We start from the raw sequence: 15,653 nt of genomic DNA on the forward strand, positions 1-15,653 counted from the left end.
ATGTCTTTTATTTCTTATCCATTGTTTATTCTTTTAAACGAGTCTTCAAAATGTTGTAAATTCCCAAGTACTTGGAAATATTCTTATTAAGTACCAGTTCATAAAAAAGGCTCGGGACCTGCTCGGGACATCCTCGGGACATGCTTGGGACATCTTCGGGACATGCTCGGGACATCTTCGGGACATCTTCGAGACATGCTCGGGACGTATGTGTTGAAAATTATCCTTCGAACTCTTAAGCTAAAAATTTAAAAATATGCAGGAAACTTAACTTAAAAAAAAAAAAAATGTGACGTATACGCCGCAGTGAACCACCTGTTTGATACAATATGCAGTTGGAAATTTTTCTTCGAACTCTAGGGCATTAACTATGTAGGAGTACTATAAAATGTATGCGTTTACGGCATAGTGACCTACTTATTGTTAATAAAAAAGTTGAAATTTCTCCTTCAAACTTTTAGACCTAAAGTATAGAAATATTCAAGAAATCGAACTTTTTTATTGAAATAATATTACGTTTAAGCCACATTGACCCACTTTTTAATTAAATTGAAAACTCTCTTTCGAACTTTTAAAATATAGGAATAAAAAATGTCCAGGAATTCCAACTTTTGATTGAACAAAAATATTACGTATACGCCACCATGTCACACTTCGAAGCCTCTTCGAAGCTTTAAAACTTAACATGCAACCAAAAACATCGAATAAAAGTTACTTATACGCTACAGTTACCCCCTTTTTTCCTATAAAATACAATTTTAAAATTCTCTGCTGAATTTTTCTGTTTTAAGCATAAAAATATGCAGGAAATCGAACTTTTCTTATTAGCAAAAAATGTAAGAAACAGTAATTTTCAAACAGACATTTTCAAAAATGTCCTCGAAATTCATCGAGTGAGACATCAAAATAAAGGATTCTGTTCATAACTGAAAATCAAACATTTATAGGAAGTCTGGTTGCTCAATTATTTGCACTAGGAAGCAGATATTTTTGGTTTGAAGTCTAGAAACAAGTACCTACTCCTTTAATTCCTTAAATATTACACTAATTACAAATCTAATTTACGCTTGCTGGACACCGCACGGCAGCGGTAGCGTAAAGCTGTTGACAGTCTCGAGTCACAGTCAATTTTTAAATCATTACAAATCCATTCTAAGAAGTCTATTCATTTTAAATTTATAATTGTTGACAAGAAAGACGACAGAGGTGGGTGTTTAGAAAGAAAGTTTTTTGAACTACTGATTTTCTTGGACTACAGTTATGAGTTTTTGTTTGAATGCAGAGATATTGCTTGCAATAAAAACACAGAAAACAATCTAAAAAATCTACAAAGAAATCCCAAAGCTAAAAATAAAATTGAACGTTGTAGGTTCGGTTCGTTGTCTCTCCGCAGACTACAGACACAAAAATAAAACAAAATAAATAAAATAAAATAAATTGCGTCATCCCATTCACTTTATTTGTTGTTTGAATATAAAAAGGAGATAGAAGATTGAAAGAACAAAAAAAAAAACAGCAAAAAGAACCACAAATACATGAAAGAAAAAAAAACAACGACTTATAAACAACAAACGAACGACTATCAAAAGTGACTCACTACCCTTTCCTACTAACGGAATGTTTTAATATTAACGAACTCGCTCAAGGTTACGTATTATTCTTGTTGTGTTGCTCTCCGAGAATTTTCTCTCACCCAATCAATTTATTAGTGTATTTCAGAGCCACACAAAAAAGCTGCCAAGATATAAGTTCAACATCTTCATTGGGGTTTAAAATGGCTGGCTGGTTTGGTATCGGGTATGGTGGCAGAATTTTCTTTATTTGGGAAAGCTTTTTATATTAAATGTAACGTATTAAGACTGCAAGTGCAGACAATGGAAATATACGTCTGATTTATTAACCGTTGCTTTTTACATTGCACTCCCGTACCACTAATACGGACGGAGCGATTTTAAACTATCTATCGAAGCAGCTAAATGAGCTTAGTTTTTTTGAGAGCCGTGAGATAAAGTAGAAAAACTGAGTGCTAATCTTTTTGCCTGAATCCCTAAAAATCACACTAGGCAGAACGTTTGGGAGTAACAAGTTTGTTGGCTGCCAAAAAAAAGTTTCGAATTTAGGCAATCTCCTAAGATCGATTTTTATACATCTTACTTAATTTCCGTTCAGAAGATGTCATTGACTCAATATTTAGTCCCTAATGTTTCTTGAACGTGCCCGCTATTAAATTTGGTTTAAAGTATGATCATAACTTTTAAACAATTTTTAATAATTTGACAAATGAGGTATTTTTTTTTTTTTCTTAGCAGAAACGTTAAGGGATTCTAAAGTAAGTCAATTTTTCGCTATTGATTATGTTTAGCCCTAAAAAAAAAGAATGAACGTACGAGCTATTGAACTCCCAACTAACAATTTTGCTTCTATAGTTTTACAAATGCAATAGTTGCTTCTATAAAGCTTTATAGAAGCTGGAATGTTGGTCGGGCTTATACTTCTCACTTACAGAAATCGACTTAGTTCCCACCATTGGCGATTGGAGCACATACTACTAGCGCCGTAGTTTCAACTTTTGAACTAATTTTAACAGGACGGATATTTACATTTTGTGTTTCTAAAAATGGCGTCCGTGTCAAAAGTCCTAACAAAAAAAAAAGGTAAAATGTCGGATGCTAGCTCCTTCCGTCCTGTTTATTTTAGTTTTTGTAGCGCGGTAGCGCATTTCAACTTTGCCAATCGCCAATAGCAAACAAAAGATTTTTTTTACAATTATGAGAACTAGATGGTGCTAGGATCACTACATTAGGTTAATCTCTTTGACATTCTTGTCAAAAAGTATCTGGTATTTCCACCAGATTGTTACCATTTTTTTAATTAATTACAATTTTGACAGTGATTGACAAAATTCTGATACTATCAAGTTGATAACTTTCTGTTCAGAAAATAATATTGACTAAAAATTGAGTCGCTCTGCGTCTTGAACGTGTCAAAAGGAATATTTTATGGCAATTTACAAGAGTGACAAATTGCTATTATACTGTCAAAATCATCGCTCTCATTTCAATGGGGCATTTTATCAATGAACTCATATTCATATTTTTCAGTTTCATGCCAGTTTCTGCTCTGGTCTGCTCTGATATTTCTAAAAAAAGAGTGTGTATACACGCGATTGAAGTTATACACTTTTCACTCACAGAAATTTCCTTAGTAGGTTCGTAAAACTGTTTTACAATATTATGAACACTAGATGGTGCTACTTGTTTATCTCTTTGACATTTCTTTTTCAAAAAGTAAATTTTCATACTCCAATGCCGCAAAAGAAGTATAACTTTAACTTTAAAAATGATGGTTTTAATATTGGTCTCAGTCCACCGACTCATTTTGACAGTTGAGCACAAAGATTTCTTTGCCAAACTTTCCAGTCAACTTTCGAATAAAATTGCCTAAATTGAAAGGATTTTTTTTGACAGCTAACCAATCAGAGACGTGAATTTTACCTAAATATTTTAGTCTCTTACGTTTCTGAACCTGACTAATGTGAAAATCGTTACTGAGCAAACTCATTCATTTGACAGTATTGACAGAATACAATTATTTGACCAAACAAATTGTATATTCCTAATCGTTTATATGGGACATATTAGCTGATATCGCACGATTTGAACTTATGACTGTATCAATTGCTATTCAATCAACTAAATAAATCCATATAGTTGCACTAATGTAATTCTTTATTCAGAATTGTACAATCAATTTCATAACAAGTTATCAGCATCTCTTACGAAAAACAATCACCTCCACTGCAAGTCCTTCTCCCTTACCATTTATTTTTATCAGGCTAAACAAAAAACAAAAAAAATAATAAAAAAGAATGCAATATTGTTTGTACAATTTAATCTACAAGAGCAATTTCAAGGAGAAATCAAAAGAAGAAAAAAAAAAAAAAAACAAACATCAACAACAACAACAACATCACACAATCAAAACCCATTTTGACATAAATTTTGTTGAAATTTGCGGCGCAACGCAATGGGTCATCAACCTTTATTTGCACTTATTGATCAGCAAAGCGAATGTCTGAACCAGAACTTGAGATTTTCGGCTGAGAAATTTGAAGGTCGTGTTTGTGTATTGTATTATGTATACGATTTGCGCTCTTTAAACTCGTCGTCGGTCGTTGGTACTTGGTCGTCGTCGTCGTCATCTCTTTTTTTTTCTCTCGTATCTTTTTGTCTGGTGCTGGTGCTGGTAGAAGCAGTAGCAGCAATACGCAGTTAAGTGTAGTCTATGCAATTTAGAGCTTAAATCATTCGAACATGTTTGAATGGAAATGAATGTGTGTCAATTCGAACCTATAAAGCTCTCACATTCACAGACTAAATGCAGACAAAAGACAACAACAATTCTTACAGCCGAGACAACAAATGAGACGCGACGCGACGCAACAAGTCATTTTCTGAATTCTCAATTCTGACTCAACAAAGAAAACACACCAAACAACCTACTGACCACAATATACTGAATTTGTTGGTTTGAACAAACATAAAGCAAAGTATTCATTGTTTGTGCCTCCTCCGCCTCGTTATCCCACCTCACCAACCAACCCAACGCACCCGACCACGCAGAGTGAAAGAATTAATTATGAAATTGGCTCAAAGTCGAAAATCTGATTTTAGAAATTGAGAAAATATAGCAAGTTTTTTGGGTAATAATAAAAATTCTAACATTTCGAAACTTCAAGAACTCGGCATAGTTTATGTTATGGCGTCTGAAACGCGTCTGAAACGTGTCTGAAACGAGTCCGAAACGAGTCGGAAACGCGTCTGAAACGCGTCTGAATCGCGTTCGAAACGCATCTGAAACGCGTACAAAATGCATCAGAAAGGCGTCCGAAACGCGTCTAAAACGCACCTGAAACGCGAGCAAAATGCGTCTGAAATGCGTGCAAAACGCGTCCGAAACGCGTACTTTGATGACTTGTCAGTAAATCAATGGATAATAGGGCTTTTAAAAGGTCTATTTAAGTACTGCCTAAAACAGAAATAATTCTGCTTTTTTACCCAAATCGTTGGGTACTCTGAAACTGTGTATGCGTAGCTTTTCACAAAAAAGAGCTGCGAGAGAGAAAAGCATTTCCCGTTCGAATTTCTGCCCAAAAAATTTCTTCGGACAAAATTCTGAAATCTGTCAAAGGGTAGGTAGTGCTTTCTGTATTTTTCGTTGTTTTTGTTCTTGTCGCATTACAAAATAAGAACAAACTACAGCTGTGTAATTGTTGTCGGCGGCGCGGACGGTGTAAACTCTAGGTAAACTTAGTAAATTTGGTAAACGAACTGTCAAATCCATACAAAATTTTGACACATTTTTTACCCAAATAATTCATGTATACTTTTTATTGAAAAAGTAGCAGAAAATTTTGTCCTAAATGCATTTGAGTACTTTTGAACAATTTCATCCCCACTCCATAAAATTTGACAGATTTCATACTTTTGTTCAAAATGAACCCAAACAGACCTAATATGTAGCAGGTGATTAATATTAACGGTAAGAGTGCAACTGTCACTCGTGTAAAGTGACAATCGACAAATACCAAGGAAATGGATTCGGATTGATCACAAAACTTTCACTCAAACCAAAGCGTCACTGAAGCCACGATGATGGTTGGGTAGGGTTCAGCTGTAAATTGCAACTGTCTCTAGCATTTGTATAAAGTCACTTTGGTTTGGGATGGGAGAGTCCTCTTCAAAAGGTTTATAATAATGTTTCTTAGTAAATAATTTTCTCTTTTTTTATTATTTTGCCAAATAAATTTGTATTCGGTGCTACTGTACTCTGAACCTAATCAAATTGAAAAACGATTATATTAAGAATTCATTTGATTTCTTGTATTTTCTTGTTTTTGTTTAGAGTTTCACAAACTTGCTCATATGAATAAAAACACTTAGAAGGTAAAAAATTATTTTAATCAAATTGTATACTAGAAAAAAAAAACAAACAGACCTAAAGTGACATATAGAAATTGACAAAGCAAAACAACAACAACAAACTTTCAAAATGGCCACTCAAATGACAAAACCGAATAAATCCATTGTACTATCATGAAAAGAAACGATCTTAGGAACTCTGGTGGTGACTTCAAAAAGCAGAATTTGTATGAAATAAATACACTGAGCGCCACCTCAAAAAAGTGGTGACATGAACTAATACTAGATTCGACTTCATGATAGTACTATTAAAATACGTATACAATGGTCAAATCGTATTTATTTAAAACTGGGAAATAGAAAAAATGACAGATCGGATGCCTTTGGTTCAAATGGAAATTGAAATATTGGGAAAAAAATTGAACTTTCAAAATGGCCGCTGAAATTTAAATTTTCTTCGTGTATAACGCACCAAAAGCAGTATAACTTCAAAAATCTTTTGAAATATTAATTTAACAATATTACAAAAAAATAGAAACCCATTTTTTCTCATAATTTGTATGCTCGTATTTTTTTCTCTAATATTATACATGCCCTTAATACCTACCTACATAACATATATCGCAAATAACAAAAGCTTACAGCACACACAACCAACTTTGAACCAAGAAATTGAGTTCAACCATTGTAGGTGAATTTTATATAAGTCGATTTGATTCTGTTTTATACAAAGGTTCAACGAACAATAAAATTCAAGTTATATATTTTATTATGACGTAGCTAGAATATTTAATAATAATAATATGGTGTCGTGGTCGTGTGAAAAAATGCGACGTTAAAATAAATTTATTGATAAGGTGGCCTCTCATGTGGGTAGAAGTAGAAGTAGAAATAGAAGGTAGGTATAGTTCTTGTGAGAGAAAGTTTTTCATGTGGATATTCATGAATTAAATAATAGAGAACTCAAATTAGATGAATCTCTGGTCTGGGTAGATATTCATTTCTAACTTGATTTTACTGCCTGTTAGATAATAAGAAGACCTGATGGGTTCAGGACAGTGGTCTTATAAATATTATCTAAAACACATTGCTTGCGGAAAGCAAAATTGTTCAACTCTTTTTCCGGCAAAACAAAAATCCCAAACTAAAATTGTTCAAACTCCAGTTTGTCAGTTGTAAAGTACCCGACAAACAATTTTGGTTCTATAAAGCTTTACAGATGCAATTGTTGCTTCTGTAAAGCATTATAGAAGCAAAATTGTTAGTAGGGTTAATGGACCCACCTTATCAAACCAAATTTAAATGGCCTTAATATTAATGCCAGGATATTATTAAAGTCCTACCAATCATTTTTTTTAAAAGGACACTGCCCCGTTTCTCACAAAATATGGGTAAAAAAACTAAGTTGGCAATCTTGTTCCTACAGCTTCAAATGTAACGGTACATGTGTGAAATCAATTAAAATGGACCGTTTATAAATATAGAAAGCTGTATCTAAAGAAAGTGACGTTAAATGATGGCATCCAAGCCCCCTGGGATAACTTTTCATCAGATCTGTTGAAATTTCTTGATTATTCTTAAAATAGTCGTTTTTCTATAAAATAGGGGGCGCTAAAAGCTTTAAAATTATTTGTTTAACTTTGTAAAATAATAAAAAATTGTTTTTGTTAAAAAAGTTATCAAATAATAAATAAATGGGGTGAGGCTATCCTGATGTTACAAAAAAAACGTCTATTTTATTGACATTCAGCAAAAAGTTCTAAAAAAAACACCGTTAACTTCAAGAAATTTATTGAAACTTGTCTGTATTCCTGACTCAGTAGTGTCAACTTGCTGCTCAGTTAAAATAACAATATGTTCGCGTCTAAAAAGTATAAAAAACAGATGATTTTTAACAGTACTAGAGTTACGGACTGTGCATACGTTCTAAGAGATATTAAAAAACAAAACAAAAAACAACCTTGGAAGTTGCAAAAAAATAAACATCGCTAAAAATTCTGAAAATAAAATTTAATTCTGGATATTTATGAGTTGGAGACTTTCGGTCCTGTCCAATAACGTTTTTTTGTTGCCGACGTTCAGGTGTGAAATTTTAGTTACACCAAACCAAAAAGTACCTACTGTTGATAGCGTTTTCCATACAAAAAAAAACTGTCAGCAGCGTTTTTTGGTGGCCGTCGTTTTTGGTTTGTGATAACCATAAATGCAAAGTAACTTTCAAAAATGGATAAAAACACTGTTTATTATATTTTTCAGAAAATTAAAAAAAAAACGTAATTCCAATTTTCACGAGTTTTCCGAGCTCGATTTGAAGGGGTTTGTTCTTTGTTCACTTTGCTTTAGCTGCAATGTGGAAAATAGAATTTCGTACTTAGTTTGAAAAAAGTGAAAGTCATTCATCGCCTCAAATGTAAATGAAAAAAAAAAAACTAAACGTTGTAGAGCAAATATTCTAAAAACGAGGAAAAAGAAAAAATAACTATTTTAATAGTTTGACTATTTAAATAGACACATATAACTATTTTAATATAATAATATTTTAATTGTTAATTTGGTCAATTTGTAGAATAAAATAGTTATGTGTATGAGACTATTTAAATAGTTAATAATCACTATTTAAAATAGTTATCCCGGTTTTAACTATTAAAATAGATATTTTTTCTCTGAGTGTACAAAAATTGTTTTTGGATAATTTTAAGAAAGTGGAGGGTAAGTAGATTAAATGATAAAAAAAGGAAAAAACACTTTTTAGAGGCGCCAACTAACAATTTTGCTTCTGTAAAGCACTATAGTCGCAACAGTAGCATCTTTAAGGCTTTATAGAAGTAAGAAAGGAAAAACAATAAACAATAATATATTATTATAATATTTTTCTGTAGTGCGTATCTTTTAATTAAAGAAATGATAACTGCCAAGATGGTTATTTTTTTTATTTCAAACTCCCAAGTGTCAATTAAAATATTGTAAAACAGTGCAACAAAGTGTGAGATATTAGAAATTTCAATTTTGTAACATTAATCTTAAAACAGAAAAAAACGAAAACATCGATTTAACAACTTCTTTAAAGTTCAATAAGTTCATTATGTAAAATTTCCCAGCTGTTATAAAAAACGGATAGTCACTACGCATCATTATAAGTTTAATATCCTTGCCAATTTCTGGTGGAAATTCATACCACGGGATATTATTATAGACAGCAACTTGAACTTTATCAGCTTGATTTGATAGTTTTTCACCCATAAAACAGAAAATGAATAATTGAATGAAAACCAGAAAAATACGTCCAGCCATTGCAGTTAGAATTGCTCGGTCACCGCTTTGCATTGCTAGCAAAAATAGAGTACCTAAAAAAGAAAATTAAAAAAAAAAGGGTAAATAAAAGTCGTCATTATTCGTTGTTTAAAAATGAAATGGTGAAATTCAGCTCCTATTTGACTTTTATTGAAATAAAATGTTTTTTTTTTCTAGCGAATTTCCTGTTGCATACTTTTAAACACGAAAAAGGTAATCATTTCAAACGCCTAATATCAGGTAACAAAAAAAATATACATCAATGAATTTTAAATAATGTATAGCCTGGCGGTTTGTGAGGACTGCAAAATTTAAAAATAAAAAAAGTATATCTGTGCACATTTAAGTTATAGTTCTCACTTACAGAAATTCACTTAGTGAGATTATAACATAACAAACAAAACTCAGTTACAATTCATGGTATAAGAAGAGAAGGTATGATCATTAGAAAAAACTCAGTATCGAGAACTGTCAAATGAAAGAAAAAAAGATGGCTACTTAAGGTTTTGACAGCCCAGCCCATTGAAATTGTTGTTGTAAACAAATTTGTCTTGGAAATTGTTGTTGCTTTTGACTTTGCCAAATGCCAAACGTCAAAACACTATTACCCCATTTTGTAAGATGGCGGCTCTAATGGTCATACCTTGTCTTTTTATACCATGGTTACAATTAAGAGAAAAAAAAAACACACGATTGGGTCGCCCGAACTTACTTAAAAAGGTTAAAATTACTTTGAGAGTTCTAGCTTAATTTTGGTATTATTCAAGGTATTGAAGTTTTGGTATTAAATTTGGTGTGTCTTAGTGATTCTAACAAAACAAAAATTCGGAGAACGAAGGTGTTGCCCTTTTTTAGCAAAAACTGACATATTTTTTTACTTGCTCTATAGGGCAAGTATTGGTTTCGTGTAGAAAAAAAATTTATTTTTTAATATCTCCTTTTTAACGCATATCTCCCATATAACGATTTCGAGGTATTGCAATTTTCTCGAAAACGGCTTTAACGATTTCGATTTAATTTGCGGGTATTTGATTCAGTAACGAGTAACGAAACGTTACTTTCTAAATAGTATCGTCACTCGTATGTTTCGTTACTGGGTACTGAAGTAACGAAACATACGAAATACGAAACACACGAGCAACGACCCCATTCCAATTTCAATACTAAATCATCCGATACATGAGATAAGAAAAGAAATGATACACTCAATTTGTCGCATTTAGCATCTCGTATCGATATCGTTACCGTAGTCAGAATGCTAACTCCAGATAATTATCTGGAGTTTACTTTTGTCTCGTTAAAAACAGTAGTTCCAAGGTATCTTTGTGTTATCGATAATAAATAATTTATACAGAAATATCAATAGAGATGTTTTTGGTATTTTCTCTATGTGGCCGAAATATACCCACGCCGCAACTAATGTTTTTATGACCTTTTTGTTAATGGTCTTGAAATGTAGTTAAAAATTTACAAAAGTTTTTTGGTTTATCAAAAAATTTGTTTATTTCCAGTGCAAAATTTTCAACTTAAAAAAAGCAGAGAAAACGAGGTTTGAAAATCACTCTCAATAGAAAAAAAAAATGAAAAATTGTTCGACATGGTTGTATTGAAGTGTTAATATTCCGAGATCTACGCGATGTACTTTTGAAATAAAGGACTCTAAAGAATTGTGATAAGATTACGGAACGAATATAAATAAAAAATTACCAAAGTTTTGTGGAAAATTTAGAAAAAAAATCAAAAAAAGTTTCCACCTTTGATTAAAAAAAATCGAAAAAATTAGTATAGCTACCTTCAAACTCTTATAACATGAGACCGAAGCAACTTAAATTAATGTTTATGGCTTTAAAATGTAGCTTAGATTATGCAAATTGTTTTTGTTTTTTTCAAAAAAAAAAAAAATGCTTACACCCTTATACCAACGTACGAAACATACTTAAAATACCAAACATACGAAACGTATCAAATACATGAAATATACGAAATGTACGAAACATACGAAGCATGCGAAAGTAACGAAACATGTGAAACACACAAAACATACGAAATATACGAAAAATGCGAAACATACGAAAGTAACGAGTAACGATATTATTGATGCGGATACTAGTATCAAAAGTAACGTATACATGCGGGTACTCGTTTTGTCGTTACTTTTACAGCCCTATTTTCAAGTGTCAAATGTAAGAAAAATTTAAAAAAAAGTTTTTTTTTTTTTTTTTTGAAAACAAAAATTTAAATTTTATTTTTTTAACTTTAAATTTTTTTTTTCGACACTAAACAAAATCTTAAATTTCCAATAGATATTTAAGATAACGGTTCTTTGGACTACAAGAGCAAGTACGTGCGACCCAGTCGTGCATATTCGAAATTTACACACAGATATTTTTAATTGTTTTGAAGTTTAAAATGTAAAAAAATTGAAAAAAAAAGTTTTTGAAAAAAGAGATTAAAAAATTTAATTTTTTTTACCTTCGATTTTTTTTTTCAAAACTTAGCCAAAATCTTTAATTTTCAATATTTACTTAAGATAGATACTTTAAACTACAAGAAGTGAACTCCTAGGTTAATTAATCTAAATTTTAAATTTTAATGAAACATGTTTAGATTCTTACCAGCAACACATCCAACTATAACGATAGCTGAAACTTCCGAAAATATAACTGCCGTCGATGCGTCTTCAAGTTCGCTGGCCATATCCAACATTCGATTGTGACGTTTGATGAATTTCTTCATAAACTCTTGTTGTTCTTTAAAAGTCTTACTAACATCCAATTCTTCTACACTAAGACACAATAACTCAAATTGAACATAAACATGAAGGCCAAATCCATAGACAATCAAATTACAAGCTACTGTTGCCATAGCTACACAAAACACATATAATGCCAATAAACACCAAAAAGCATAATACATTGTATTTGACGATGACTGAAGGACCCAGCAATTTGGTGCCAAAATCAAATTTCTAACCAAAGTTGTACTATTATCAAATTCGTTGAATACTTCTATTGGATGTGGTACTTCACCTAATATCAATGGTACTGCCGTAAATAATCCCAAAAAACACTGACAGTAAAATATTTTTCTTCCAATGCGGGCATATTTTAGCATTATTGCTTTGGGTTTTTTGTCAGTAGTTAAAGCCCAATCTTCAACGGTAGCGTCTAAAATATTTTTAAATCGTTCTTGTTGCATATAGATGAATATGCATTTTAGACCAATTTGTGTAGATGACATACTAACAGTAAATGTATCGACAATTTCTTGAGTTGTTCCACAGCTTCCATAAACGATGAGTCTTTGTAGGAAAATTCCTACTGTCAATGACTATATGAAAATAGAAATTGAAAAAAGGTTTCATGCATAGTCCAGTGCATTTATAATTTGACCCACCAGTTTGTACCACCCCCAAATTTTGTTTGCTCATTTCATAGAGCATTGGCTGAATACCTATCATTACCCTGATTTTTCGCACTCGAGAAATTTACCTTTCGGCCGCCATCTTGGATTTTAGTTTTTGTTGAATATCTCGATTTCTATTTATCCTACATAAAAGTTGTGTATATAAGAAACGTAGGAAATTAAATTTCGCGTCTTTTATGTTTTGAACACTTTTTCGATATTCTGAATATTAAAAAAGTTACAAGCGAATAAATTAAAAAAAAAAAACAGAAAAAAGTGACAATTTTAAAGTTTTGAGCACTTTTTATCAAAATTATGAAAAAACCTTCCGAGATAAGATTATTCACCTTAAAATTTTCTACAACTCTGCTATACAATACAAAAGTTATTAATACTTTTTTGTTAAAAATGCTCTTTTTTGTTTGTGTTTTTTATCTTTACTTTTTTCTTATTTTTTTTTTACCAAATCTTGAATTTTAAATGATTAGTGAGTATTTTATAGGTTTATGTTACAAGAGAAAATTCAGGACCTGCAATTTTTTTATATTTAAGTCTCTTTATTTCGTAAAAATTTTTAAAATTTATTTTTTAACAAAAAAGTATTAATAACTTTATTAATTATAGCGATACAAAAAAAAAAGTTGTATAGCAGAGTTGTAGAGAATTTTAAGGCAAATAATCTTTTCTCGATACGTTTTTTCATAATTTTGATAAAAAGTGCTCAAATCTTTAAAATTGTCATTTTTTTCGTTTTTTTTACTTTTTTGGCTTGTTACTTTTTTAATATTCAGAATATCGAAAAAATTTTCTTATTTAACATAAAAGACGCGAAATTTAATTACCTACGTTTCTTGTATACACAACTTGTATGTAGGATAAATAGAAATCGAGATATTCAACAAAAACTAAAATCCAAGATGGCGGCCTAAAGGTGAATTTCGCGAGTGCGGAAAATCAGGGTAATGATATTCAGCCAATGCTCTATCGAATGAGCAAAAAAAATTTGGGGGTGGTACAAACTGCTGGGTCGCCCATATATGAACATCATAAATGCACTGGACTAGCAACGGTGTTAACTCTGGGTAAACCTGGTTTATATTACATATTTAGCACTTTACCACTCTTACCCAGAATTTACACCGTTTCATGAATACCCGGGAAATGATGAATGATTATTTTGATTTAAAAAGTAAAGGAAATAAAAAAATTTTGAGATTGTTTCTTAGTCGAAAATGCTCGTATTTGATATACAAAAAAAAGTATTTGAAAACTTTCATCAAATATCATAAAATTAAAGAAGAATTCAATGTTTTCAAATGCTTTTGAATTTTACTAAAAAAACATTTTTTACCAAGAAACGCAGTCTTTAAAAAAAAAAAAAAACTCTTTAAAGGATATTATTTTGTTAATCGTGGGAAATGATGAATCATTAATTTGATTTAAAAAGTAAAGGAAAAGTAAGAAAACAAATTTTATGATTGTTTCTTAGTCGAAAATGCTCGTATTTGATATAAAAAAAAGTATTTGAAAACTTTCATCAAATATCATAAAATTAAAGAAGAATTCTGTTTTCAAAGGATTTTTAATTTTACCAAAAAATTATTTTTAACCTCTTGAATTATTTAAGCAAGAGTACCTGTAGAACTACATAAAATGCCACTCTTAACCCGGATGATATTCGTTCAGCCGACGGCCAAATTCCAAAATAGGTGCAAAATCGTCTATAATGACCGATTGCATAAATTGTATCCTTATTCCAATCCATGTCACGAATAATGTCTTCCATTTTTTGAAGTTTTTTTTCGTTAGTACAAAATTTCAAAATACTCTTACAGTAAATGTTCAAATTATTGTCATGGCTGGTCTATTTATTAATTTTATTTTTGCTCTCGCAGAAAGTGTGCATTTTTGCACCTGTGATAGGAAATATATATTCCACCCACAAACTTTTAGTTTTATAAAAAAGTTTGAAAGTGCCAAGTTTTTAAAAAGGGAGGTTTTTAAAGTGAGTCCTGATGATAGTGTTGAGGCTAAGAACCGAATTATTAATATTAAAAAATTTATAAACCTTTTTAACAAAGAGCTTCTTTTTTTAACTATTTTTATTGATCGATTGCATGGGATTTTTTTTTTCAAAGTCATAAAAAACCATATATAATTCTCTAAAAAAAAAAACAATAAGATCTTTTAAAAATTCCAATGGACAAGGTTCTGAAGAGTTACACGAAAAAAAAACAGAAAGTTGTCTGAAAAATTAAGAAGAAAAAAATGGTGCACGCCACATCTATATTGTACGTCAAATCCACCTAATAATTATATTTGTATGAAATGAAAGGTGTTTTCATTATTTACTCATCCATGGAAACCAAAACAATTTGCAAAACTTGATAATTAACGAATTTCTTTTTGTTTTTCCTCGACACCAAGCATAAATAATTAATCTATGCATGAAGATAATTTCACAATTAGACCTTGGATATAAAAGATATAAAACTGATTGATGTCTATCACATCTAAGTATGAACTTATTTAATAGTAATTCAGCGTTGATTTCACTTATGAAATTTAATTGTATGTAAAATAAATGAAAAACATATAAAATCTCAAGGCAATGCAATAATATAAAGGTAAAATAATTTAAAGACAGTAGATGTTAAAAGTAATAGCAGATATTGCGATTGTTAACTATCAATTTATAGCCATTGTATTTGAAAGTGGAATAGGGTAATTTTTTCATGTTTTGAGATATTTAAGGATTTGCATTTTTAAGTTTTTAAAAATATAACTAAATGATAGGATATGCATTTTAGATTATTAAAATGTCAAAATTTGGAAATGCAATTAAATTTATCAAAATTAATTAAATTAATTAAAGTTAACGGTTTTTACCCCCAAATGTACTTGTACTACTCTCATTAATAATAAAAATTATAAAAAATAAAAAAAAAACAAAACTTAAGTATAAGTTCATATTTAGGGTTTTTTAAGTGTTAACCCCTTGTAGCCCCTTGTGACATTTCTGTAACAAACCGAAAA

The 15,653-nt window shown here is 30.7% G+C and overlaps 2 protein-coding genes across 2 annotated transcripts in view; both read right to left on the reverse strand.

Annotated features, from left to right (window-relative positions):
* LOC129920542 (vacuolar protein sorting-associated protein 29) overlaps positions 1 to 15,653 on the reverse strand; it is a 501,662-nt gene that overhangs the window by 83,075 nt on the left and 402,934 nt on the right. The gene's annotated exons all lie outside the window — the stretch shown is intronic.
* Positions 8,922 to 14,403, reverse strand: LOC129920538 (odorant receptor 45a-like). The gene is made up of 3 exons (XM_056001854.1): positions 14,254 to 14,403; positions 11,828 to 12,542; positions 8,922 to 9,265 (listed from the first exon to the last, which is right to left on the reverse strand). Exons 1-3 carry the CDS (start codon positions 14,401 to 14,403, stop codon positions 8,922 to 8,924), a joined length of 1,209 nt encoding a protein of 402 aa, XP_055857829.1.

The sequence above is a fragment of the Episyrphus balteatus genome, chromosome X (genome assembly GCF_945859705.1).
Source record: "Episyrphus balteatus chromosome X, idEpiBalt1.1, whole genome shotgun sequence".
NCBI classification, from domain to species: domain Eukaryota; kingdom Metazoa; phylum Arthropoda; class Insecta; order Diptera; family Syrphidae; genus Episyrphus; species Episyrphus balteatus.